The sequence below is a fragment of the Panulirus ornatus genome, chromosome 59 (assembly GCF_036320965.1).
Source record: "Panulirus ornatus isolate Po-2019 chromosome 59, ASM3632096v1, whole genome shotgun sequence".
NCBI classification, from domain to species: Eukaryota; Metazoa; Arthropoda; class Malacostraca; order Decapoda; family Palinuridae; genus Panulirus; species Panulirus ornatus.
In genome coordinates, this window is record NC_092282.1 from 15,159,285 (window position 1) to 15,184,300 (window position 25,016).

Sequence of the window (25,016 nt, forward strand, 5' to 3'; positions counted from 1 at the left end):
AAGCTAAATACGTAATTTAGACGCTCGATTTCTTTAAATAGCGTTAGATCTAGCGCCAAAAGCGCTAAGTTGGCAACTCTGCATGGAAATGCTGATTTGCGCAGGGACACGAGCGTAATATATTACATTACAGACGTTACATAGGAATACATGAGACATGATGTGATATATAGGAATACATAACATAGATTTCTCTAGTACTATTATCAAATATTTACTTACTATATAAAGATTTTCGTATGTTGCTGCACAAAGCATATTATGAATTATCAACTGATCACAAAACAGTTCTGTGTAACAGAAATTGACGTTGATCTGTTGAAGCAATGAATTTTTTCCCCACATAGTAGCTACTCACGTTAAGTCGATTATTTTTCTATTACGGACTACTGTTTCAAGGCAAAATTGATTTACGTGGAAACAAAATAATATTTTGAACTGCATCGGGTGGAAACATTTTCTATTTGATTAATTACACGTTACCTGATGGATTGATTTCGTGTGATCGAAAACCAAAGGCATGGAAATGGAATTAATTTATGATAGTTTAAGCAGCACAGTAGTATGCAAATAATAGAAAATTTGCAAATTGATGAAAATATAGAGGCTAGAAAACATAGACATATATTTTCTATGGTGACTTGGAAGGGGGACCAATAAATAATTGGGATTTTAGCTATTAATGCATTCTTTTCTCTTTTAGGTATAATGACAGTTCTATCTCATGAATATCACCATTGCTGTAGTTGACTCAAATGCTTGATAAATCCTGTGATACGATTTACTGTAACAAAATAAACACATTGATGATACATTTGTAGTGACTGATCCTACCAACTGGTGCAAATACATTAAGAAACGGTATTCGTTACGATGAATGAGGTTCATTATCTTTATTAATAAATGTGAGTTCACTTCTCACACATGGTGGGGCTGGGCTTTTAACTAACATAGTTTGGGCAAACAAAAACTTTTCTTGGAGATAGCTTTGCATACTTGGAGATATAGACTTCAAAGAAAAAAAAATAACCATTTCCCTAGAGAAATAGATACCCCTCGAAAGATGGCTTAGTTTTCACGCTTGGGAGATATACATTTACGTCTATTTTTTTTTCCTGCCAATTAGTCTAGACGGCCGGGAGATATACATTTACCCCAATTTTTGTTCTACCAATTAGCGTTGATTATAGTCAAATCACTCGTCGAGTTCTTCAGCGGGCCCGCGTTGTTAACCTTCGTTAGACAGTAATACACCGTCGTCATGTTTCGCGAAAATACTAGTCGATCAACTTAGTACCTTCTCGTCGGTGAGATAAACCCATGTCGAAAAGACAGACCCAAAAAGACTAACATTTCCTAGACCAGCAAGTTTAAGAGTGCAAAATCCTTAAAAGCAAGTTAAATTGGGTGGTCAATAATCCTTAGAACTAAGTTAAGTGTACTAGTTGTCAATAATTTGGAGATGATTAAACCAAGTGACGCTGCAAGTCCATACAATTTGGTTAAACTAAGTGGTCATTAACTCTTCGAACCACTTAATTTCACTTTAAAACCAGGGTAAAACAGGCGGTCAGCTCTTAGAGGGAGTTTTTTTTTTTTTGAATCATTTAATCCTTAGAATCAGATTAAACTAACTGCTAAGTCCATAAAACTACGTTAATCCAAGTGACATCATTATTATTCAAAGCTAGATTAAACTACGTGATATCGGTTTAGAACTTGGTCACCTAAAAAGTCATCCTAATTTCTTGGATTCCTTGTGCTTCCTTTATGAAGTCTTCAGGGTTTCACCCCTACAGCCCTAGCTCATATCAGTGACGGCCCGTTCTCCGGTGCGCCGCCATCAATGGAACGGATCTGGTGTCTTTTTTTTTTTCTAGCATATGGGTGAGAGAGAGAGAGAGAGAGAGAGAGAGAGAGAGAGAGAGAGAGAGAGAGAGAGAGAGAGAGAGAGAGAGAGAGAGGGGGGGGGGGTAAGTAGAATGCAGAGCCACCAATTTGAACTTCAACCCAATGGGAAAGGCATTGTCGAATATTGGTGCATAAACTGCATATATAACACATAACAGCCAAAACAGATACTCAGCCCTTAGGATATTACCTCGTTAGTACAAACACATCTTCATAACCATGTATGCCAGTTCACCTAAGTACATTAGTAATGGACGTGTTGATTGCATATAGCACCTGGAGCATGTGGTCACTGATTTTCAGTGGCGTTACTTAATATCCATGGATATTGAGGCCCTATTAGTCTATACATATTAATCATGATCTACATGAGACTACTGTTAGAATTGCTAGATTTCACATAAAATCCCTTAATTTCTATCGTATCCTTAAACGCCCAATCTCACTTAATGACAATACAATTCGCTAAGGTTAGCGCCTCTGATTTAAAGTTTGCACCTGGAGTTGGTTATGAAACTGGCCCCCCCATGTTCTTCTTACGTATTGCTTATGACGTATTGAGTGTTGATATATGCATTCCACTTGGCAAGGAAAGCTGGAAATATTAGTATATGTTTGGATGCAGAGTAATGAGACGCAAGAAGAAAAGGGAACCAATTACGTGTACTGGTGACTTTGTGTCATCAATTACCAACAACAAGAACAATATCAATGGACTTTATTCATTCATTTGGCCATTCAAGTGATCGCATTCAGCCATGCAAGTGACCACATTCATCTGGCGATGCCTGTTGTCTGTGTAAGTGGCTACAGAGGACCAGTTGGGTTGTGTTATGGGTTGATCCTTTATTCTCCAGAGATTTTTCTTGTGGAAAGTTTATTTTCCTGTCAGTGATGAGTGTATGGTCCACAGAGGTAAATGGCCTACTACCTGATATTTTATAATATATTCTACTCCTACCCATCCACTCCAGAAAAATGAAATGAAAAGGAAGGTTATTGGGATTCCATCAAATTCAACCGAGGGTTTGAATATGTGCAATCATTTCTTCATAGCAGCTGGAGACCAGCTCTGGAAAACGAAAGGGTCCTTGTTCAGCCTCGATAATCCAAAGAAGGAAGTCATAAAAGTAACAATTTCTCTAATGTCATGGTGATGAATACCTCGAATGTTCTGCCAGTAATTGTGTTAGTACATGATACTAAAAAGTTGAAGTCTGTAGAGTAGATTTTGAGTACTCACTTCACTCTATTCCTTTCTCACAAGGATGTTAAAGGTAAACGCCACAGTTCTTTTTTTTTTTTTTTTATCATTTTTTGAAGATTGCCAGCATTGGATCTTAAGCCGCCCGGTGCAGTTATTATTTGCAAAACAAATTACCTCCTGGCACTTTGTCACAATGCATTAGCTGGATGTTTCCTAAAGTAAACTATGGTAACTTCCTTAATTTAGATAAAGAAACCTGTGGTACGACACATTTTCACACAGCACACATATCCATCTGAAAGAGTCTACTGCACTGCAGTTACACACAGGGGCCGCCCTGTGCCAGTATGGCACCCCGAGCACACACACACACCCCCTCGTCCTGACCCTGACATGGCACACCCGAGAACGGGTTGTCGTTGACAAGAGGTGGTCGTCCCTCCCCAAGCTTAGTCTTGGCCAATCTTTGCAGGCACACACCCATAGCCTCTGGTAGGTGGTGTATCAGTGCATCAGCATGGCAATGGCCCTAGCCCTCAAACGGAATGGCCCTGACTTCTCCGTAAGTGTTCAATAACTCCCCTTTGGCATCCTTTTTGGGGGGGTCGGGTCGGGGTTTTGGGAAGAGAGAGAAAGAGAGGAAAAAGGATAATGTCGAATCAAACCTTGGCGCGGGGTATTGATCGCGGTGCCTGCCATCTATGGAGTGGAGGAAGAACCACAAGTGATAACATTCCAGTGGCAGGAGAATGACAGGCGGGATGAATGTCACTCTGCTCGGATGTTGATGGTAGACGCTTAGTTAATTATCACCTCTCACAAGACGACCATTCAGTGTTGAACTGGGATCGGGAAGTATTGGAGAATAAGCTGTGACCATCTTTCCCTCCTCTAGATATGGCGGTAAGTTATATTTCGGTGTAGTGTAAACACTGCTACATCGTAGAGTCGACTTTATATTAACTTGTGGGTAATAGCAAAAGATATTTGGTACAGGAGCATCATTTCACTACATATAGAAACCTATGTATGGGTCAGGTACAAGGACACAATGTAATTAATCAATACTGAAGGGCCTAATTTATTGGTACTCGCAGTCAATCCATAACTGGAATGCTTTACACCCACCATATCTATACTGTCATACCATATATTATATATAGACAATATTACATGCCTCTGTTTTTAGAATACCGGTGTATTCTATATATACCTTTTAGTAAGTATTACTGTAGGGTGATTGTTAACTGTAGCAAAATATAAGGCTATGGTTCTTTCTTCTGGGGATAGGATGAGACTGACGTCTAATTGGTTATCTTTTTAACAGGTGTAGTCTTAGAGAATGGACCTTTTCGGAAAACTTTGCCTACCCAACTCAAGCAAACAAGATTTAGAATTGAGAATGAAGCACATTAATGTAATTATTCTTACATGGGGGGGGGGGGGGCGGTGAGGAGGTTTCTCAACTGTTGAGGTCCCTATCTATTGAACTTTCTTCATGACAAACCCCCATGTACGTGAGGCTGAAAGAAAAGATAACAGCATGGGCCAGGAAGGGGAAATTGTCAGTTACTGCACTGCTTGCTCACTGTGCTCCCCTGGTCGGTGATTGCTTGCCACCTACTATATGTAATTATCTATTCATGATTTTATATTTAGGTAATGGATCTGGAAGAGAGTGTGCTCGCTGTATTGGATATAATTTGTGATAAAAATTGTATCATTTGATTCCTGAAAGCCAGTGGAGTTGATACACTGGGTTTTTAGGCATAGCACCTCTTACTTTCACAACAGTTCGTTTTATAAGAATTACATCGATACCTATGATGTCTCAGTTTGACACAAGATAAACATCCTGCTGCTGCTTGTTCAGATTCTGTAGAGCTTTATTTGGATTTTTCTGAATGATGTAATAAAGTAAGATAAATTGCCTGTGGTGTCTGGGAATGACTGATTTCCATCACTAGTGAAGATAGGTACTCCAAAGAATGCCACCATGCATTCAACAGACATAGTCTTGAAAATGTAATGGGTGAGTTCAGATGTCTGTAAACATTAAGGGACTGAGTCACTGTAAATGGGAATCACAGTGTCAGATTCTTATACCCTACTTTTATAGACATCTGAACTCACTCTTTATCTCTTGAGTCATACGATGCATGTCACCATGCAGTGCAGTGCATTTCCTTGGTAACACTGAAGATGATCCATCACTAAACCCAAGATGTCATCAGAAGCAGACTGGCTGGTTATCTCTCTGTTCATATGTTTATTGGTATTTTACATTACTTTGTTTCTTTCTAACCTTACATTTTCTATCTCCTTCATAACCTTACCACTAATGAGTTATTTGATATTTAAAGATAAGTAATGTGATAATGAAAAATCCCAAGGTCTTAAGTCATTCTTTGTAGTGGCAGTAGTGATTCCATATATCTTTCCGGTATATTACCCTTATTTGTACTTTATAGGGAAGGAATTTTATACCATCATGCTATTATACAACTTTTTAAACAAATTTATGTATTCTGTTTGCATTTACTGTTTTTTCATTCTGCCTGCTCCATTCACCTATCATTCTTGATAATGGAAAAATATATCTTTACATCCTTGTTAAAAAGTCTCATGGTTGTTCTGTCCTTTCCTTTTTTGAAGACCTGTTCACTGTCTACATTATTAGTCTAGTTTAAAATCTCAGAGGTGGTAATCAGGTCATCCCTCACTCTCCTCTATTCCATTTAGGGCACATTTAAGGCCTTTATCTTGTCCCATGCCTCATTTTGCTTAATTCTGGTACCATATTTGTTGCCCGGTTATGAATGTTTTCTGTTAGCTGTTAGTTCTTTAGGTGTGGTGATCAAGCTTGAGAAGCACGTTTTACTTTCATCCTCATGTACTTATATAGAATGTGAACAGGTTACTGAATTTTCCTTATCCATGAACTTGAATACAATTATGATATTTGCCAACAGATATATGGTCTCCTTTACCTCTATAACGCTTCAGCCATACAGTGAATGTAGTCATACTCACATGGGTTGCCTCTTTCTTCCCTCATATGACCCTTTTGTGGAGGGGGATGTCACAGCATCACCAAAAATAACTTGCGTTGGCTGTGGGTTAAAGCTATAGCAACACCCCAATAAATTTCATGCTTGAAGTATTCATGGGAAGAAAAATAGTGACAGTATTAAGAAATTACAATATGTGAAACTGATCCCAGATAGTAAGCCAATTGTTTTTAAGGATATGGATCAGTAGCTATCAAAATGCTAGAGGAGAGGGTATGATATCAACTCACTGCTGGACCATCTTTAACCTCTGCTGGCCCAAGTAAAGCCCAGGGTGTAAATACTGTGGGAATTGTTGTTATCCTGGATGCAATAGACTCTGATGAACTCAGTGAGCTAGAAAGTGAAGAAGAAACAGTGGAAAGTGAAACATCACAGTTACTACAGACAGATGCAATGTAGTTGAGTTCAGGCAGGCACTTAGAGCACTACTTCACTTGCTCAACTTTTGGTGCTGAAAGCGTCAGCGTCCATAAAATCACTACAAGATTTGAAGGCAGATCAACATCAATAGGTAATTCAGAATCATCTGCCAGTTCTCTTATATTTAGCAAAAATCCACTTAGTTACCTTACTAAAAAACTCATGAAAATATGCTCTCATGGGGATGGCAGGAGGACAACTGACTGTAGGGAGAAATTATTGCATACTGCCACATCATTCACCACCCAGGCTCAGTGCAAAGCCTTGAAATTGAGATGCAAAATTTTGATGCATAAATATCTGTCTAGAAGGATCACTCAGCTCATGTAAATATCCATCTGGGTTTAAAGAAATATTCAGCCATACATTTCATATTCATATAACATGAAAAAAGAAGAGAGAATGTTGGAGTGAAGAGAGTGGTGAGAGTAAGTGAGCTTGGAAAATAGACTTGTGTGAGGAAGTACAAGGAGAGATTGAGTGCAGAATGGAAAAAGGTGAGAGCAAATGACGTAAGGGGAGTGGGGAAAGAATGGGATGTATTTAGGGAAGCGGTGACGACTTGCGCAAAAGATGCCTGTGGCATGAGAAAGGTGGGAGGGAGGTGGGCAGATTAGAAAAAGTAGTTAGTGGTGGGATGAAGTCAGATTGTTAGTGAGAGAGAAGAGAGAGGCATTTGGACAATTTTTGTAGGGAAATAGTGCAAATGACTGGGAGATGCATAAAAGAAAGAAGCAGGAGGTCAAGAGAAAGGTGCAAGAGGTGAAAAAGAGGGCAAATGAGAGTTGGGGTGAGAGAGTATTGTTAAATATTTGGGAGAGTAAAAAGATGTTTAGGAAGGAGGTAAATAAAGTGCGTAACACAAGGGAACAAATGGGAACATCGGTGAATGGAGCTAATGGGGAGGTAATAACAAGTAGTGGTGAAGTGAGAAGGAGATGGAGTGAGTATTTTGAAGGTTTGTTGAATCTGCTTATTTTAGTCTTTATAGATTTGATAGCATACAAAGTTTACATGTGCATACAGTATGATACAGTTTGAAAGTTCGTGTTCAGGTAATATACTAATTAGGTGCAAAAATGTATGAGTATTCTTTTAGAATAGAAATAATTTTTATGGTGTTTGTATTTTACAGCCTGACAAGGATAGAGAATCAGCACTGAAGGACCGGGAAAATGTTCGAGTGGTAGTACGAGTTCGTCCTCAAAGTGAAAAAGAACTTCAGGCTGGTTATAGAAGTACGGTTACAGTTGATGACTTGAACTGTTCAATCCTTGTTACCAACCCTGATGCTCAGGAAGGGGAGCCACCTAAAGTATTCACCTTTGACTCTGTTTTTGGCACAGACTCCAAACAGGTAAGTGTCTTTTATTCTTGTTGACAGCTTGGGAGATTTATAGTAATGCTGCATTACTTGAAGCAGTGATTGAATTTTTTTGTTCTATTTTGATGAACCATACAGGGCTATTTGGATAGCTTGTGAGGTATGGTTACACTGTCGAGAACACTTCTCAGATATGGCACAATGGACCAGAAGTTATACCACTGCAGTTTACTGAAGCTTAATTAGCCCCTAAGCACATTGAATATGCTTTTTAACTAAAGTAATATTATGAATTGAAAGGTTTAAACACTGCATTGAGTTACAATTTCAATCTCAATAGTTAAAGAATAGAAATTACTCAGCTATTTATAGGTATAGCCAGCACTACAGTGGCTGCCATGTTTCCCAATCCTGGCCCTTCTTGTCTTTCTCTCTCAGCCTCATATATATGCGGGTCTCAAAAACCCAAACCTTCTCTCTGTCTTTTTTTTGCCTAACATTTAATCACACATTAATCCTTTATCTTAGAACGAGTTTCTTTTACCCATGGGGATGGGGAGTAAAAAAACTACCCATACATATCCTGCATACTGTAATGGGCTGCTAATAGGGGCAGGAGTAGGGGGCTAGAAACTCTCCCCTTCTTCATACTTGCTCACTGACATTAGTGAGGCATTGCCAACAGTAGACAAAGAAATGGGCTTCATTTTATTCACTAATATCCATTCTCTAGCTGTAATATGTAATGTCCCAAAACACAGCCTGCCTATCCAAACCATTATTTTTTTTCCTTTGAACTAGGAGTCATTCATACTTAGTTTTAGAAAAAACAGGTGTTTACCAGATTGACCAGTTATAGATAGGCCAAAAGCTTTTCAGGTTATAATTTGTATGATTAGGTGTACTCTTAGGTGCACTCTTAGTTTGTAGAAAAAAACAGTTTATCAGATTGTTCAGTACTAAGTATGGGCCATAAAGGAGCAGCAGCACTGGGCATTTTAGGCAGGACAGGTGTATTTGTGGGTGCCACAGATGCCATGAGTCTCAAGTAAAGGCTTAAGCCATCCACTGTGGTCACAAGTAGTTACTGAAGCAACTCCAGTGACTCATCCTTTATTTGGGTTGCCATCTGTGGCCAGACAACAGAGCCTGCAAGGCAAATGGAATTTATCTTACGGTAGGAGAGTGTGTTTGTAAATTAAACTATTAGCACCCTGCTATGTAAGCATTGTTTAACTCCAGTAAGCACCAAGTGGGTTAAAGAATGTAATGAAGTGAGCTCAAGATAGGCTTGGTTAAGAATGAAAGAGAAGAGAGAAGAATCTTTTGGGAGGAGCTGAATGAGTGCATCATCAGTTTTGATTGCTGCTGGAAGTTTGGAATGGAAGATTGGGTGGTACAGCACTTTAGGATATAATTAGGGAGCATGGGGTATATGGTGTAAGTGAAAGTGGAGAAAAGCTTTTTGAGTTGTGTGCTGAAAAAGGACTGTTGATTGGGAATACCTGATTTAGATGATTTATACACAGATGTATATAGATGATTATGTTCTAGATGACAGGTGTGTGAAGGAGAGACTGTTTGATATGAATGAACTGAGAAGGACAGCTTTTAGGATGTCTGATGATTTCTTAGGGAGGCGGGTGAAACTTTGTAGTGGCCTTAGGAAAAAAGGAAATAGCTTGGCTGAGGAGAAAGTGGTGAAAGTGAGTGAGATTGGAAAAGGGGTTTCTGTAAAGAGATTTCAAGTGAGATTGTGTGGCATGCTGAAGGTAGGGAGAAGTCACATGAGAAAGGATTGTGAATGGAGGGATGAGTTGGGTAAGTTGCTTGCGAAAAGAAAAAGAGTGGTGTAATGGCAGTATCTGCTGGGAAGGAGTGCAGTTATTTGGATGTTGTACACAAGAAAACAGCTTGAGGGTCAAGAGGAAGGTGAAGGGACTGAAAAATATGGCAGGCGAGAGATGGGGTAGAAGAGTGTCTGTAAACTTCAGAGAAAAAAAATTGGAGGAGGTGAGTAGAGTATGGAGATTAAGAGAACAAATGAAGCATCATTAAGGACAGCACATGGGAAGTGGTAACAGGAAGAAGAGATAAGGATGAGATGGAGTGATTATTTTGAAGGACTTAAATATGTTGTATGGTTGTATGGTTGCGAGGCGTGGGCTATGGATAGAGTTGTGCGCAGGAGGGTGGATATGCTGGAAATAAGATGTTTGAGGACAATGTGTGGTGTGAGGTGGTTTGATCGAGTAAGTAATGTAAGGGTAAGAGAGATGTGTGGAAATAAAAAGAGCGTGGTTGAGAGAGCAGAAGAGGGTGTTTTGAAATGGTTTGGGCACATGGAGAGAATGAGTGAGGAAAGATTGACCAAGAGGATATATGTGTGGGAGGTGGAGGGAACGAGGAGAAGTGGGAGACCAAATTGGAGGTGGAAAGATGGAGTGAAAAAGATTTTGTGTGATCAGGGCCTGAACATGGAGGAGGGTGAAAGGCGGGCAAGGAATAGAGTGAATTGGATCGATGTGGTATACCGGGGTTGACGTGCTGTCAGTGGATTGAATCAGGGCATGTGAAGCGTCTGGGGTAAACCATGGAAAGTTGTGTGGGGCCTGGATGTGGAAAGGGAGCTGTGGTTTCAGGCATTATTGCGTGACAGCTGGAGACTGAGTGTGAACGAATGGGGCCTTTGTTGTCTTTTCCTAGTGCTACCTCGCACACATGAGGGGGAGGGGGATGGTATTCCATGTGTGGCGAGGTGGCGATGGGAATGAATAGGGGTAGACAGTGTGAATTGTGTGCATGGGTATATATGTATGTGTCTGTGTGTGTATATATATGTGTACATTGAGATGTATAGGTATGTATATTTGCGTGTGTGGACGTGTGTGTGTGTACATTGTGTATGGGGGTGGGTTGGGCCATTTCTTTCGTCAGTTTCCTTGCGCTACCTCGCAAACGCGGGAGACAGCGACAGAGCAAAATAATAATAATAATAATTAATATGTCTGATGACAGGAGGCAGATGTGGGGTGTTTGGACTGAGGTAGTATTTGGAGTGACAGAGTCTTGGGGAATGGTTTGGTGAAAAGAGAGGAAGTGGTGAAAGCCTTGCATCAGATGAAGTGTGAAAAGTGGCTGGATTTAATGGGATTGCAGTTAGATTTCTCAAGAAAGGGTGTGGCAATGATGTTGATTATTTAGTCAGGATTTTTGATGTATGTTTTGCCCAAGGTGAGGTGCCTGAGGAGTGGAAGAATGCTCGTTTATTGACATTATATAGGTGCTAAGGGGATAAAAGTGAATGCTAAAATTACAGAGGTATAAGTTGTTTGAGTGTACCTGGTAAGTTGTATGGGAGAATGGTGACTGAAAGGTCAGTGGCATGCACAGAGCATCGGATTGGGAGAAGCAATTTGGCTTTAGGAGTGGTAGAAGATGTGTGGATTAAGTGCTTGCTCTAAGGAATTTATGTGAAAAATATGTTACTTGGAGAAGAAGAGAAATTTGCTTGCTCTAAGGAATTTATGTGAAAAATATGTTAATTGGAGAAGAAGAGAAATTTTTTGTAGTCATGATTGACAGAGAGGCCAAGTGGAATGTGCTCTGAATATAATGATAATATCAGTAAAAATGATGATGATATTGATACGGATGATGATAATTTTTTTATTATTATTATACTTTTGTCGCTGTCTCCTGCGTTAGTGAGGTAGCACAAGGAAACAGACGAAAGAATGGCCCAACCCACCCACATACACATGCATATACATACACGATGATAATAATAATGATGATGAAAATATTTTGTCATAATTGATCGTCATATCTTGTGTTAGTGAAGTAGTGCCAGGAACATACGTAGAAAGGCCCCATCTGCTCACTAATATTCTCTGGCTGTCATTTGTAATGCACCAAAACCACAGCTCCTTATCCGCAAACAGGTCCTACAGACCTTTCCATGGTTTAACCCAAATGCCTGGCGTACCCTGATTCAGTCCGTAGACAGTTCACTCTGTCCCTTGTGTGCCTTTCACCCTCTTGCATGTATGGGCACCAGTCGCTCAGAATCTATTTCACTTCACCCTTCCATGTCTAGTTTGATCTCCCTGTACTCCATATCCTTTCACTTCTGACACATATATCCTCTTTGTCAACCTCTCCATGTATTCAAACCATTTCAGCACACCCTCTTCAGGTCTTTCAACCACACTCTTTTTATTAACACACCTCTCCTTTCCCTTACCTTTTACTTTGGTCAAACCATCTCACACCATGTATTATCCTCAAAGCCACCCTTCTCTGCACAACCCTATCTGTACCATATGCCTCGCATCCATATAATAGTGTTGGGACAACTATACCCTCAAAAATACCCACTTTTGCCCTCCCAGATAACAGTCTCTCTTTCCAAACGTTCTTCATTGCTTTCAGAACCTTCGCCCCCTCTCTGACCCCATAACTCACCACTGCTTCCATGGTTCCATTCCCTGCCATGTCCACTCCCAGGTATCTAAAACACTTCACTTTCTCCAATTTTTCTCCATTCAGACTCATACCCCAACTAACTTGCCCTTCAACTCTGCTAAACCCAATAACTTTTCTTGTATTCACATATACTCTTAACTTCCTTGTTTCACACACTCTTCCAAATTGATTCACCAACTTCTGCAGTTTCACACTCAAATCAGCCACTAGTGCTGTGATACTATCAAACAACTGACTCACTTCCCAGGCCCTCTCATCCCTTACAGACTGCATACTCACCCTTCTCTCCGTCCCTCTTGCATTTACCTCCCTCACCACCCCATCCATTAACAAATTGAATAACCTTGGTGACATAACACTGCCGCAGACCAAACTTCACAGTAACCACTTACTTTCCTCTCTTCCTTCTCGTACACATGCCATACACCCTTGATAACAACTTATCACTGCTTCTAGCAGCTTTGCTCCCGCACTGTATATTCTTAAGACTTCTAGGCCACATAAGAATCTGTCTGAGTCTCTTAACACATTCTTCAATGCAAACACTGAACCACACATCTGCTGCTACTACTGAAACCACACATCCTCTGCTACTACTGAAACCACACTGTTCCTCCCCAGTCTGATGCTTTGTACACACCTTCACTCTCTCAATCATTAACCATCCATACAACTTAACAGGTGCACTAAATAAACTAATATCTCTGTATTTTGAACACTCACCTTTATCCCCTTTCCTTTATTCATATAATTTATTATTTATTGTACTTGATTGCTGTTTCCCATATCAGCAAGGTAGCACCAAGAAGCAGATGAAGAATGACCCATCCTCTGATATACACACATATACATACATGCCCATGCACGTACATATACTTACATATATATATACCAACATATACATGTATACATACATATACATACACAACCACATGCATATGTACCCATGTACATATTCATACTTGTTTGCCTTCATCCATTCCCAGTGCAACCTCGCCCCATAGGAAACGGCATTACCACCCCCTGTCAGCAGGGTAGTGCCAGGATTATAGACAAAAAAGGCCTCATTCTTTCACACCCAGTCTCTAGCTGTCATGTGTAATGCACCGAAACCACAACACCCTATCCACATCCAGGCCCCACAGACCTTTCCATTGTTTATCCCGTATGTTTCACCATGTTGGCCCTCATATATTAAAACCTTTCTCTTAATTATGTGACACTACCTCATGGAGAGAGGTTTTCATACTTTAGATCTCGTATTTTTCTATTGTCAGTATATATATTTTCAAAATCATCATGTTTGACCTTGATAATGTAAGACTGCTTTTTTGATTGAAGGATATTTAGGTAGCCAGTTTAAGTTACATGTAAGGATTGCAGTTTCTTTGTATGGTTGAATAGTGTCTTGAATGTAAATTGGTTTCAGAATTAACCTGTTGAGAATGATTCTTGAATATGTAATGTTAACTATTAAGATGAAATATGGTATGAAAGAAAGAAATTAATAAGATTTTTGATATACACTTGGGTTAGTATTACCACAGTAAACATTTATTGGAGTGCTGTATTTTTCCTTGTGCTCATGATTTTAAATGACTCATGTAATTGTATTTTCCAGGTCGACGTATATAATATAGCAGCACGCCCCATAGTAGAAAATGTGCTTGAGGGATACAATGGGACTATATTTGCATATGGACAAACAGGAACAGGGAAGACCTATACCATGGAAGGAGTTAGATCTGTCTCAGAACTGAAAGGCATCATACCAAATTCATTTGCACATATATTTGGTCACATAGCAAAAGCTGAAGAAGACAAAAAGTAAGAAATTGGTAGACTTGATTTTTAAAAAGTACCAAATTGCCTTCCGTACTTTTTGTCTGTTTCCAATTTTTTGTCACCTTAGAGTTACCTTGTTTACCTAGTGTAGTGCTGCTTCTCCAGTCCCCATTAATTCTTTCTGGCCATGGACCATTAGTTGATATTGGGAAATAGGCGAGATTTTTCCACCTGAGACCTATACAGCATGGAATAACTGACCATGATAATGGAAATGTGTGTGTGTGTGTGTGGGGATGGAGGGAGCAGTCATGAGTTTTTCTCAGATTACATGTTTGTGGGTAGGAAGGGAATAGAGTAGGTGGTTTTGTGTTTCAAGGATGTATGATATATTAATGACAGTTTAATTTGTCCCTGGATGGGGTGTTTTGGGAGGTAAATTTGAGGGTTTTGGAGCAAGTGGCTGGGGTGCAGTTTACTGGGAGTTGGGGGCTGTGGGATATGAATAGTAGTTTGCAGATTATGACCAACCCCAGAAGTTGGTGGCTAAAGTCTGATAGAGTGTGTGAAAGGAAAGGTTTGAGAAGAGAAATGAGTAAAAATAAGAGTAGGGGTGCAAAACCAGGCAAATGAAGTTGGGGGAAACTGCCGAATGTTCTGTTTGACCTGGTTGTTTATGGGGAGCTCTGGTTTTGGTGCATTGTACTTGACAGCTAGAGAATAGTTGTGAATGACTGAGGCCATTTCTTCATCTCTTTCTGGCCCTACATCACTTGACAAGGAAATGGTGAACATGTATGAAAATGAAGTTAGTGAGATGCAGCAAAGGATTGAGAAAGAATGCACTAAGTGTAAGTTTAATTAGGAAGGGCCTGGAGGAATTGGAGCTCACAGAAAAGGTTCCAAGGAGAGCAGCAAAGATAGTATCAGAATTGAGAGAGCTAAGTTACAGGGAAAGACTGAAAGCTTTACATCTACCCTCCTTGGAAGAGAAAAGAGTGAGGGGATGACCTTTCAGTTTTTAATGAGATTATTGTTGTGGACAATGAACAGTTCTTTGAGAGATGTAGGGAAAGAGCAACAAGAGAACATAACATGAAGTTAAGTAAGAAACTTGTTGAAAAGGATGTAAAGAATTACTTTTATAGTGTAAGAGTGGTGAATGATTGGAACAGAATGAATTAGGGCATGGCTGATGCAGACAGCATACATAAATTTAAGAGGTTGTATGATAATAATAATAATAGAGAATGTTTAGAAGATGTGGCCCCATGAGTGTAAAACTCCCTCTCTGTACTGTACAATTAGCAATCACACACACACACACACACACACACACACACAAAATATTTGTTGCTTGGATATCCTTCATATGCTCAGTACAGTGTCTGCAGAAAACCTTGTCCACCTCCATGTGTTTTCAAAGGCGATTTCACACACTTTAGTACTTTGTTATCTCTCCTTTAACCTTGATTACCATCTGCAGATGTCTGGATATGGAATTTGCATGGTTCCTAATGTATTCTAGGTCCATGTTTTGGGCCCATAGTGTTTTTATCTGAATGAGGTGAGGCATTGCTGAGGTGTTGCAGGGAACAAACTTGACTCATCTTTTTCTAGCAGTTCTCAATTTGGTTAAGGTCTAGCAAGGTCCCAGGCCACTCTAGCAGTTGAATATTTTTCTCTGACAACCAGTTCATCGTCTGTCTCACCTTATGGCAAGGGGCACTGTCCTGCATAAAGTGATCATACCCATGAACTTCATAAAAAGGAAGCAACTAGTCCTCTAGCACCTTAATTTACTGCTCTTCATTCATTGTAGTGCTTTTTTAGGTAAAAGAACAGCCCTCCCTACCCTTCACATCACTAAAGAACCCCAGTCATCACACCATCTAGGTGTTTCACCATCTTCACTGCAAAATGATAGTTATACTGGCTGGTGTCCTTCAGCCTCCTCACCCTCCCTTGCCTTGACTGCACACCCTTGATGGACCTTTCATCAGAAAACATTTCTTTTTAAGTGTGAGTGGTTTCCTTTTCATATCCTTTGTAATTGGTTTGGTAGGTAGCTTGTGGGAGGGGATGTGAAAGTCCTTTTGTGGGTGGTGTTGAATGGTTCTTTGAGAGTTTTAGATAGCTTTCCTTCAATTTGGCAGCTGAAATGCTAGGTTGCTTCGATATGTCTCGTCTTAGGAGGTTATCTTTAGCTGTAGAAGTCTTCCCTAGGTAACCAGGGATAGGCATTTGTGGTGGGATGTTGTTGTCAGGGAAGTCACAAGCACTGGCAACCAGCTGCCTGATCTTGTATTCTTAGTACCTAGTGTGCCTAAAAATCTCACAAGTGTACCTGCGTTTTCATTCTTCCAGGCGAGAACTTGGGCTTTATCCTCCTTAGAAAGGTAAGAGTCAACTATATTGAAGTACAGTAGGGAAAAATACAGTGCCTAGAAGCAATTCCCAAAGTGAAGTGGCAGCCATTAGGAATAAAGAAGACATCCTTCCATGAAGATAGCCTGAGGCACACTGAGATGGGTTGCTGGTGCTCATACTGTTAGAAACACTAGCCTCAGTGACCAGATGTATGATGATTTCACACTGAAAGTGCCACTTGCTTTTGTCCACTATGATCCCTAGCCATGTATTGTCTCTGAAAATATATGGGGCATACAAGTTTTCTGTGGACACTGTATTTTAAAGTTTTGCTTTGTTGAGAGTGGCAATACTCGGGCATTTGATTTGAAACTGATGCCTTTCCTCTATCACTGTTGCTGAAAACTTTAGATTTTGTACAGTCAGGTTTTATGTCCAATAATTATAATATTCAGCGGGGGTCCCCTTCACTTGCACTCTCTCTCCTTACTTGTACATAGTAGGCCTGCTGGAATGATAACCCTCCAAAATCTTGAATGAGAGTGGTGGATGAATGTAAAAGAATGACTTAGGACATGATTAAAGCAAACAGCATAAATGAATGTAGCAAGTTTTATTTAAGCAGAGAATGTTCATGAGATGGGGGTCTTTCAAATGTAGAACTCTCCTCATACATTACAAATAGGTACTTATACACACATGCTTACACACACACACACATACACCCACACCCACACACACTTCTACCCCTAACTAAGCCATATGTAATTAATTATAGATAAAGGGGATAAGGGTGAATAATCAAACTACAGAGGCATAAGATTCTTGAATATATCTGGAAACTTTTTTTTTTTTTTTTTTTTTTTTTTTTTTTTTTGCTGCTGTCTCCCGCGTTTGCGAGGTAGCGCAAGGAAACAGACGAAAGAAATGGCCCAACCCACCCCCATACACATGTATATACATACGTCCACACACGCAAATATACATACCTACACAGCTTTCCATGGTTTACCCCAGACGCTTCACATGCCTTGATTCAATCCACTGACAGCACGTCAACCCCGGTATACCACATCGCTCCAATTCACTCTATTCCTTGCCCTCCTTTCACCCTCCTGCATGTTCAGGCCCCGATCACACAAAATCTTTTTCACTCCATCTTTCCACCTCCAATTTGGTCTCCCTCTTCTCCTCGTTCCCTCCACCTCCCACACATATATCCTCTTGGTCAATCTTTCCTCACTCATTCTCTCCATGTGACCAAACCATTTCAAAACACCCTCTTCTGCTCTCTCAACCACGCTCTTTTTATTTCCACACATCTCTCTTACCCTTACGTTACTTACTCGATCAAACCACCTCACACCACACATTGTCCTCAGACATCTCATTTCCAGCACATCCATCCTCCTGTGCACAACTCTATCCATAGTCCACGCCTTGCAACCATACAACATTGTTGGAACCACTATTCCTTCAAACATACCCATTTTTGCTCTCCGAGATAATGTTGTCGACTTCCACACATTCTTCAAGGCTCCCAGAATTTTCGCCCCCTCCCCCACCCTATGATCCACTTCCGCTTCCATGGTTCCATCCGCTGCCAGATCCACTCCCAGATATCTAAAACACTTCACTTCCTCCAGTTTTTCTCCATTCAAACTCACCTCCCAATTGACTTGACCCTCAACCCTACTGTACCTAATAACCTTGCTCTTATTCACATTTACTCTTAACTTTCTTCTTTCACACACTTTACCAAACTCAGTCACCAGCTTCTGTAGTTTCTCACATGAATCAGCCACCAGCGCTGTATCATCAGCGAACAACAACTGACTCACTTCCCAAGCTCTCTCATCCCCAACAGACTTCATACTTGCCCCTCTTTCCAAAACTCTTGCATTCACCTCCCTAACAACCCCATCCATAAACAAATTAAACAACCATGGAGACATCACACACCCCTGCCGCAAACCTACATTCACCGAGAACCAATCACTTTCCTCTCTTCCTACACGTACACATGCCTTACATCCTCGATAAAAACTTTTCACTGCTTCTAACAAGTTGCCTCCCACACCATATATTCTTAATACCTTCCACAGAGCATCTCTATCAACTCTATCATATGCCTTCTCCAGATCCATAATTTTTTTTTTTTTTTTTTTTTTTTTTTTTTTATACTTTGTCGCTGTCTCCCGCGTTTGCGAGGTAGCGCAAGGAAACAGACGAAAGAAATGGCCCAACCCCCCCCATACACATGTACATACACACGTCCACACACGCAAATATACATACCTACACAGCTTTCCATGGTTTACCCCGGACGCTTCACATGCCTTGATTCAATCCACTGACAGCACGTCAACCCCTGTATACCACATCGCTCCAATTCACTCTATTCCTTGCCCTCCTTTCACCCTCCTGCATGTTCAGGCCCCGATCACACAAAATCCTTTTCACTCCATCTTTCCACCTCCAATTTGGTCTCCCTCTTCTCCTCGTTCCCTCCACCTCCGACACATATATCCTCTTGGTCAATCTTTCCTCACTCATTCTCTCCATGTGCCCAAACCATTTCAAAACACCCTCTTCTGCTCTCTCAACCACGCTCTTTTTATTTCCACACATCTCTCTTACCCTTACGTTACTTACTCGATCAAACCACCTCACACCACACATTGTCCTCAAACATCTCATTTCCAGCACATCCATCCTCCTGCGCACAACTCTATCCATAGCCCACGCCTCGCAACCATACAACATTGTTGGAACCACTATTCCCTCAAACATACCCATTTTTGCTTTCCGGGATAATGTTCTCGACTTCCACACATTTTTCAAGGCTCCCAAAATTTTCGCCCCCTCCCCCACCCTATGATCCACTTCCGCTTCCATGGTTCCATCCGCTGACAGATCCACTCCCAGATATCTAAAACACTTCACTTCCTCCAGTTTTTCACCATTCAAACTCACCTCCCAATTGACTTGACCCTCAACCCTACTGTACCTAATAACCTTGCTCTTATTCACATTTACTCTTAACTTTCTTCTTCCACACACTTTACCAAACTCCGTCACCAGCTTCTGCAGTTTCTCACATGAATCCGCCACCAGCGCTGTATCATCAGCGAACAACAACTGACTCACTTCCCAAGCTCTCTCATCCCCAACAGACTTCATACTTGCCCCTCTTTCCAAAACTCTTGCATTTACCTCCCTAACAACCTCATCCATAAACAAATTAAACAACCATGGAGACATCACACACCCCTGCCGCAAACCTACATTCACTGAGAACCAATCACTTTCCTCTCTTCCTACACGTACACATGCCTTACATCCTCGATAAAAACTTTTCACTGCTTCTAACAACTTGCCTCCCACACCATATATTCTTAATACCTTCCACAGAGCATCTCTATCAACTCTATCATATGCCTTCTCCAGATCCATAAATGCTACATACAAATCCATTTGCTTTTCTAAGTATTTCTCGCATACATTCTTCAAAGCAAACACCTGATCCACACATCCTCTACCACTTCTGAAACCACACTGCTCCTCCCTAATCTGATGCTCTGTACATGCCTTCACCCTCTCAATCAATACCCTCCCATATAATTTGCCAGGAATACTCAACAAACTTATACCTCTGTAATTTGAGCACTCACTCTTATCCCCTTTGCCTTTGTACAATGGCACTATGCACGCATTCCGCCAATCCTCAGGCACCTCACCATGAGTCATACATACATTAAATAACCTTACCAACCAGTCAACAATACAGTCACCCCCTTTTTTAATAAATTCCACTGCAATACCATCCAAACCTGCTGCCTTGCCGGCTTTCATCTTCCGCAAAGCTTTTACTACCTCTTCTCTGTTTACCAAATCATTTTCCCTAACCCTCGCACTTTGCACACCACCTCGACCAAAACACCCTGTATCTGCCACTCTATCATCAAACACATTCAACAAACCTTCAAAATACACCCTCCATCTCCTTCTCACATCACCACTACTTGTTATAACCTCCCCATTTGCGCCCTTCACTGAAGTTCCCATTTGCTCCCTTGTCTTACGCACTTTATTTACCTCCTTCCAGAACATCTTTTTATTCTCCCTAAAATTTAATGATACTCTCTCACCCCAACTCTCATTTGCCCTTTTTTTCACCTCTTGCACCTTTCTCTTGACCTCCTGTCTCTTTCTTTTATACGTCTCCCACTCAATTGCATTTTTTCCCTGCAAAAATCGTCCAAAAGCCTCTCTCTTCTCTTTCACTAATACTCTTACTTCTTCATCCCACCACTCACTACCCTTTCTAATCAACCCACCTCCCACTCTTCTCATGCCACAAGCATCTTTTGCGCAATCCATCACTGATTCCCTAAATACATCCCATTCCTCCCCCACTCCCCTTACTTCCATTGTTCTCACCTTTTTCCATTCTGTACTCAGTCTCTCCTGGTACTTCCTCTCACAAGTCTCCTTCCCAAGCTCACTTACTCTCACCACCCTCTTCACCCCAACATTCACTCTTCTTTTCTGAAAACCCATACAAATCTTCACCTTAGCCTCCACAAGATAATGATCAGACATCCCTCCAGTTGCACCTCTCAGCACATTAACATCCAAAAGTCTCTCTTTCGCGCGCCTGTCAATTAACACGTAATCCAATAACGCTCTCTGGCCATCTCTCCTACTTACATAAGTATACTTATGTATATCTCGCTTTTTAAACCAGGTATTCCCAATCATCAGTCCTTTTTCAGCACATAAATCTACAAGCTCTTCACCATTTCCATTTACAACACTGAACACCCCATGTATACCAATTATTCCCTCAACTGCCACATTACTCACCTTTGCATTCAAATCACCCAGTACTATAACCCGGTCTCGTGCATCAAAACCACTAACACACTCATTCAGCTGCTCCCAAAACACTTGCCTCTCATGATCTTTCTTCTCATGCCCAGGTGCATATGCACCAATAATCACCCATCTCTCTCCATCAACTTTCAGTTTTACCCATATTAATCGAGAATTTACTTTCTTACATTCTATCACATACTTCCACAACTCCTGTTTCAGGAGTACTGCTACTCCTTCCCTTGCTCTTGTCCTCTCACTAACCCCTGACTTTACTCCCAAGACATTCCCAAACCACTCTTCCCCTTTACCCTTGAGCTTCGTTTCACTCAGAGCCAAAACATCCAGGTTCCTTTCCTCAAACATACTACCTATCTCTCCTTTTTTCACATCTTGGTTACATCCACACACATTTAGGCACCCCAATCTGAGCCTTCGAGGAGGATGAGCACTCCCCGCGTGACTCCTTCTTCTGTTTCCCATTTTAGAAAGTTAAAAAAAAATACAAGGAGGGGAGGATTTCTGGCCCCCCGCTCCCGTCCCCTCTAGTCGCTTTCTAAGACACGCGAGGAATGCGTGGGAAGTATTCTTTCACCCCTATCCCCAGGGATAATATACATATATATATACACATACACACACACACACACACACACACACACACACACGCACACACACACACACACACACATACATGTATATACATGTGAAAAATGTAAGAAACAATTTAGAAAACTGAAACTTCTAGCTTGAAATGAAAAGAAAAAATGAATGTCACATAATGGTTGAACCTCTGGCTATGGAAAAAGGAAATGTTTAATTTATTTACACAAACGTCAATAGTAGTTCTCATCAATTTAACCACTGTATCAATAAGCTTCAATGTCTAAGCTACATTTTTTCCAATTTCACTATTTTCTTGTCAAAGCACCATGTATGAAAACTATCACTCCAGTAACACAACTATAAACATTTACTTCCCCTTTAAAAAAAAAAGTTCTGGGGAAGTCTGTCTCGATACAGTGTGGGACACTCTACCACCTGGCGAGGTTTGTGTTGCAATGGAAACTTGTAAGGGAGGGAATTGATTTGGAGGGTGAAAGCATGTACAGAGCATCAGATTGGGGAGGTGCAGTATAGTTTTAGAAGTGATAGAGGATGTGTGGATCAGGTGTTTACTTTGAAGAATGTACATGAGAATACTTAGAAATACAGATGGATTTGTATGTGACATCTATGGATCTGAAGAAGGCATATGGTAGGGTTGATAGAGCTGCTTTGTGGAAGGTCTTAAGAATATATGGTGTAGGAGGTGGGCTGCTAGAAGCAGTTAGGAGTTTTTATCAAGGGTGTAAGGCATGTGTACAAGTAGGAAGTGAGTAGAGTAATTGATACCCAGTGAAGGTTGGTCTGTGGCAGGGGTGTGTGATATCACCATGCTTGTTTAATTTGTCTGTGGATGAAGTGGTTAGGGAGGTAAATGTAAGGGTTTTGGAGAGAGGGGCGAGTATGCAGTGTGTTGGGGTTGAGAGGGCCTGGGAAGTAAGTCAAATGTTGCTTGCTGATGAAAAAGCACGAGTGGCTGATTTGAGTGAGAAACTGCAGAAGTTGGTGACTGAATTTGGAAAAGAATTTGAAAGGAGAAATTTAAGAGTAAATGTGAATAAGAACAAGGTTAATTGGTTTAGCAGGGTTGAGGGACAAATTAGTTGGGATGTATATTTGAATACAGAAAAATTGGAATAAGTTAAGTGTTTTAGATATCTGGGAGTGGACTTGGCAGCTGGAACCATGGAAGCTGAAGTGAGTCCTAGGGTGGTGGAGGTGAAGAAAGTTCTGGGAGCAATGAAGAATGTGTGGAAGAGAGAACATTATCTCGGAGAACAAAAATGGGATTATTTGAAGGAATAGTAGTTCCAACAATATTATATGGATGTGAGGCATGGGCTATAGATAAGGTTGTATGGAGGAGGGTGGATATATTGGAAATGAAATGTTTCAGGACAATATGTAATGTGAGTTGGTTTGATAGAGTAAGTAATGATAGGGTAAGAGAGATTTGAGAGAATGAAATGATTGTGGTTGAGAGAGCAGAAGAGGGTATGTTGAAATTGTTTGGACATATGGAGAGAATGAGTAAGGAATGGTTGACAAAGAAGATATATGTGCCAGAGGTGGAGGGAACAAGGAGAAGCAGGAGACCAAACTGGATGTTGAAGGATTGAGTGAAAAAGATTTTGAGTGATCGAGGCCAGAACATGCAGGAGAGTGAAAGGCTTGTATGGAATAAAGTGAATTGGAATGATGTGGTATACTGGGGTCGACATACTGTCAGTGGACTGAACAAAGGCATTTGAAATGTCTGGGGTAAACCATGGAAAGGTATGTGGGTCTGGATGTGGTTAGGGAGCTGTGGTTTCGGTGCATTACATATGAGAGTTAGAGGCTCAGTGTGGGCAGATGTGGCCTTTTTTCATCTGTTTCCTGGCTGTACTTCACTGATGCAGGGGATGGTGAATCTGTTTCTTTTGGGGCAGGATGACACTGGGAATCAATGAAGGCAAGAAAGTATGAATTTGTACATGTGGATATATGTATGTACATGATATATATGTCATCCATCATTCATCATTTTGCTTTGTCGCTGTCTCCCGCGTTAGCAAGGTAGCACAAGGAAACAGACGAAAGAATGGCCCAACCCACCCACATACACATGTATATACATACACGTCCACACACGCAAATATACATACCTATACATCTCAACATATACACATATATACACACACAGACATATACATATATACACATATACATAATTCATACTGTCTGCCTTTATTCATTCCCATCACCACCCCGCCACACATGAAATAACAACCCCCTCCCCCCGTATATGCACGAGGTAGCGCTAGGAAAAGACAACAAAGGCCACATTCATTCAAACTCAGTCTCTAGCTGTCATGTATAATGCACCGAAATCACAGCTCCCTTTCCACATCCAGGCCCCACAAAACTTTCCATGGTTTACCCCAGATGCTTCACACACCCTGGTTCAATCCATTGACAGCACGTCAACCCCGGTATACCAAATCATTTCAATTCACTCTATTCCTTGCACGCCTTTCACCCTCCTGCATGTTCAGGCCCCGATCACTCAAAATCTTTTTCACTCCGTCTTTCCACCTCCAATTTGGTCTCCCACTTCTCCTCATTCCCTCCACCTGTGACACATATGTCCTCTTGGTCAATCTTACCTCATTCATTCTCTCCATATGACCAAACCATTTCAAAACACCTTCTTCTGCTCTCTCAGCCACACACTTTGTATTACCACACATCTCTTTTACCCTTTCATTACTTACTCGATCAAACCACCTCACACCACATATTGTCCTCAAACATCTCATTTCCAGCACATCTACCCTCCTCCGCACAACTCTATCCATAGCCCATGCCTCGCAACCATATAACATTGTTGGAACCACTATTCCTTTAAACATACCCATTTTTGCTTTCCGAGATAATGTTCTCAACTTCCACACATTCTTCAATGCTCCCA

General features: G+C 40.9%; 1 protein-coding gene across 4 annotated transcripts in view; it reads left to right on the forward strand.

Moving 5' to 3' along the window:
* The first annotated feature begins 3,588 nt into the window (after positions 1-3,588).
* Klp64D (kinesin-like protein 64D) overlaps positions 3,589-25,016 on the forward strand; it is a 135,169-nt gene continuing 113,741 nt past the window's right edge. For 2 of the 4 annotated variants that reach the window (XM_071696152.1, XM_071696153.1), the window contains exons 1-3: positions 3,850-4,021; positions 7,748-7,969; positions 14,046-14,251. In XM_071696152.1, coding sequence (XP_071552253.1) covers positions 4,016-4,021; positions 7,748-7,969; positions 14,046-14,251 — 434 coding nt within the window. In that variant the 5' untranslated portion in view covers positions 3,850-4,015. Of the gene's footprint in view, positions 3,681-3,849; positions 4,022-7,747; positions 7,970-14,045; positions 14,252-25,016 lie in introns of those variants that run through there. The other 2 variants (XM_071696150.1, XM_071696151.1) reach the window with 2 other exon arrangements.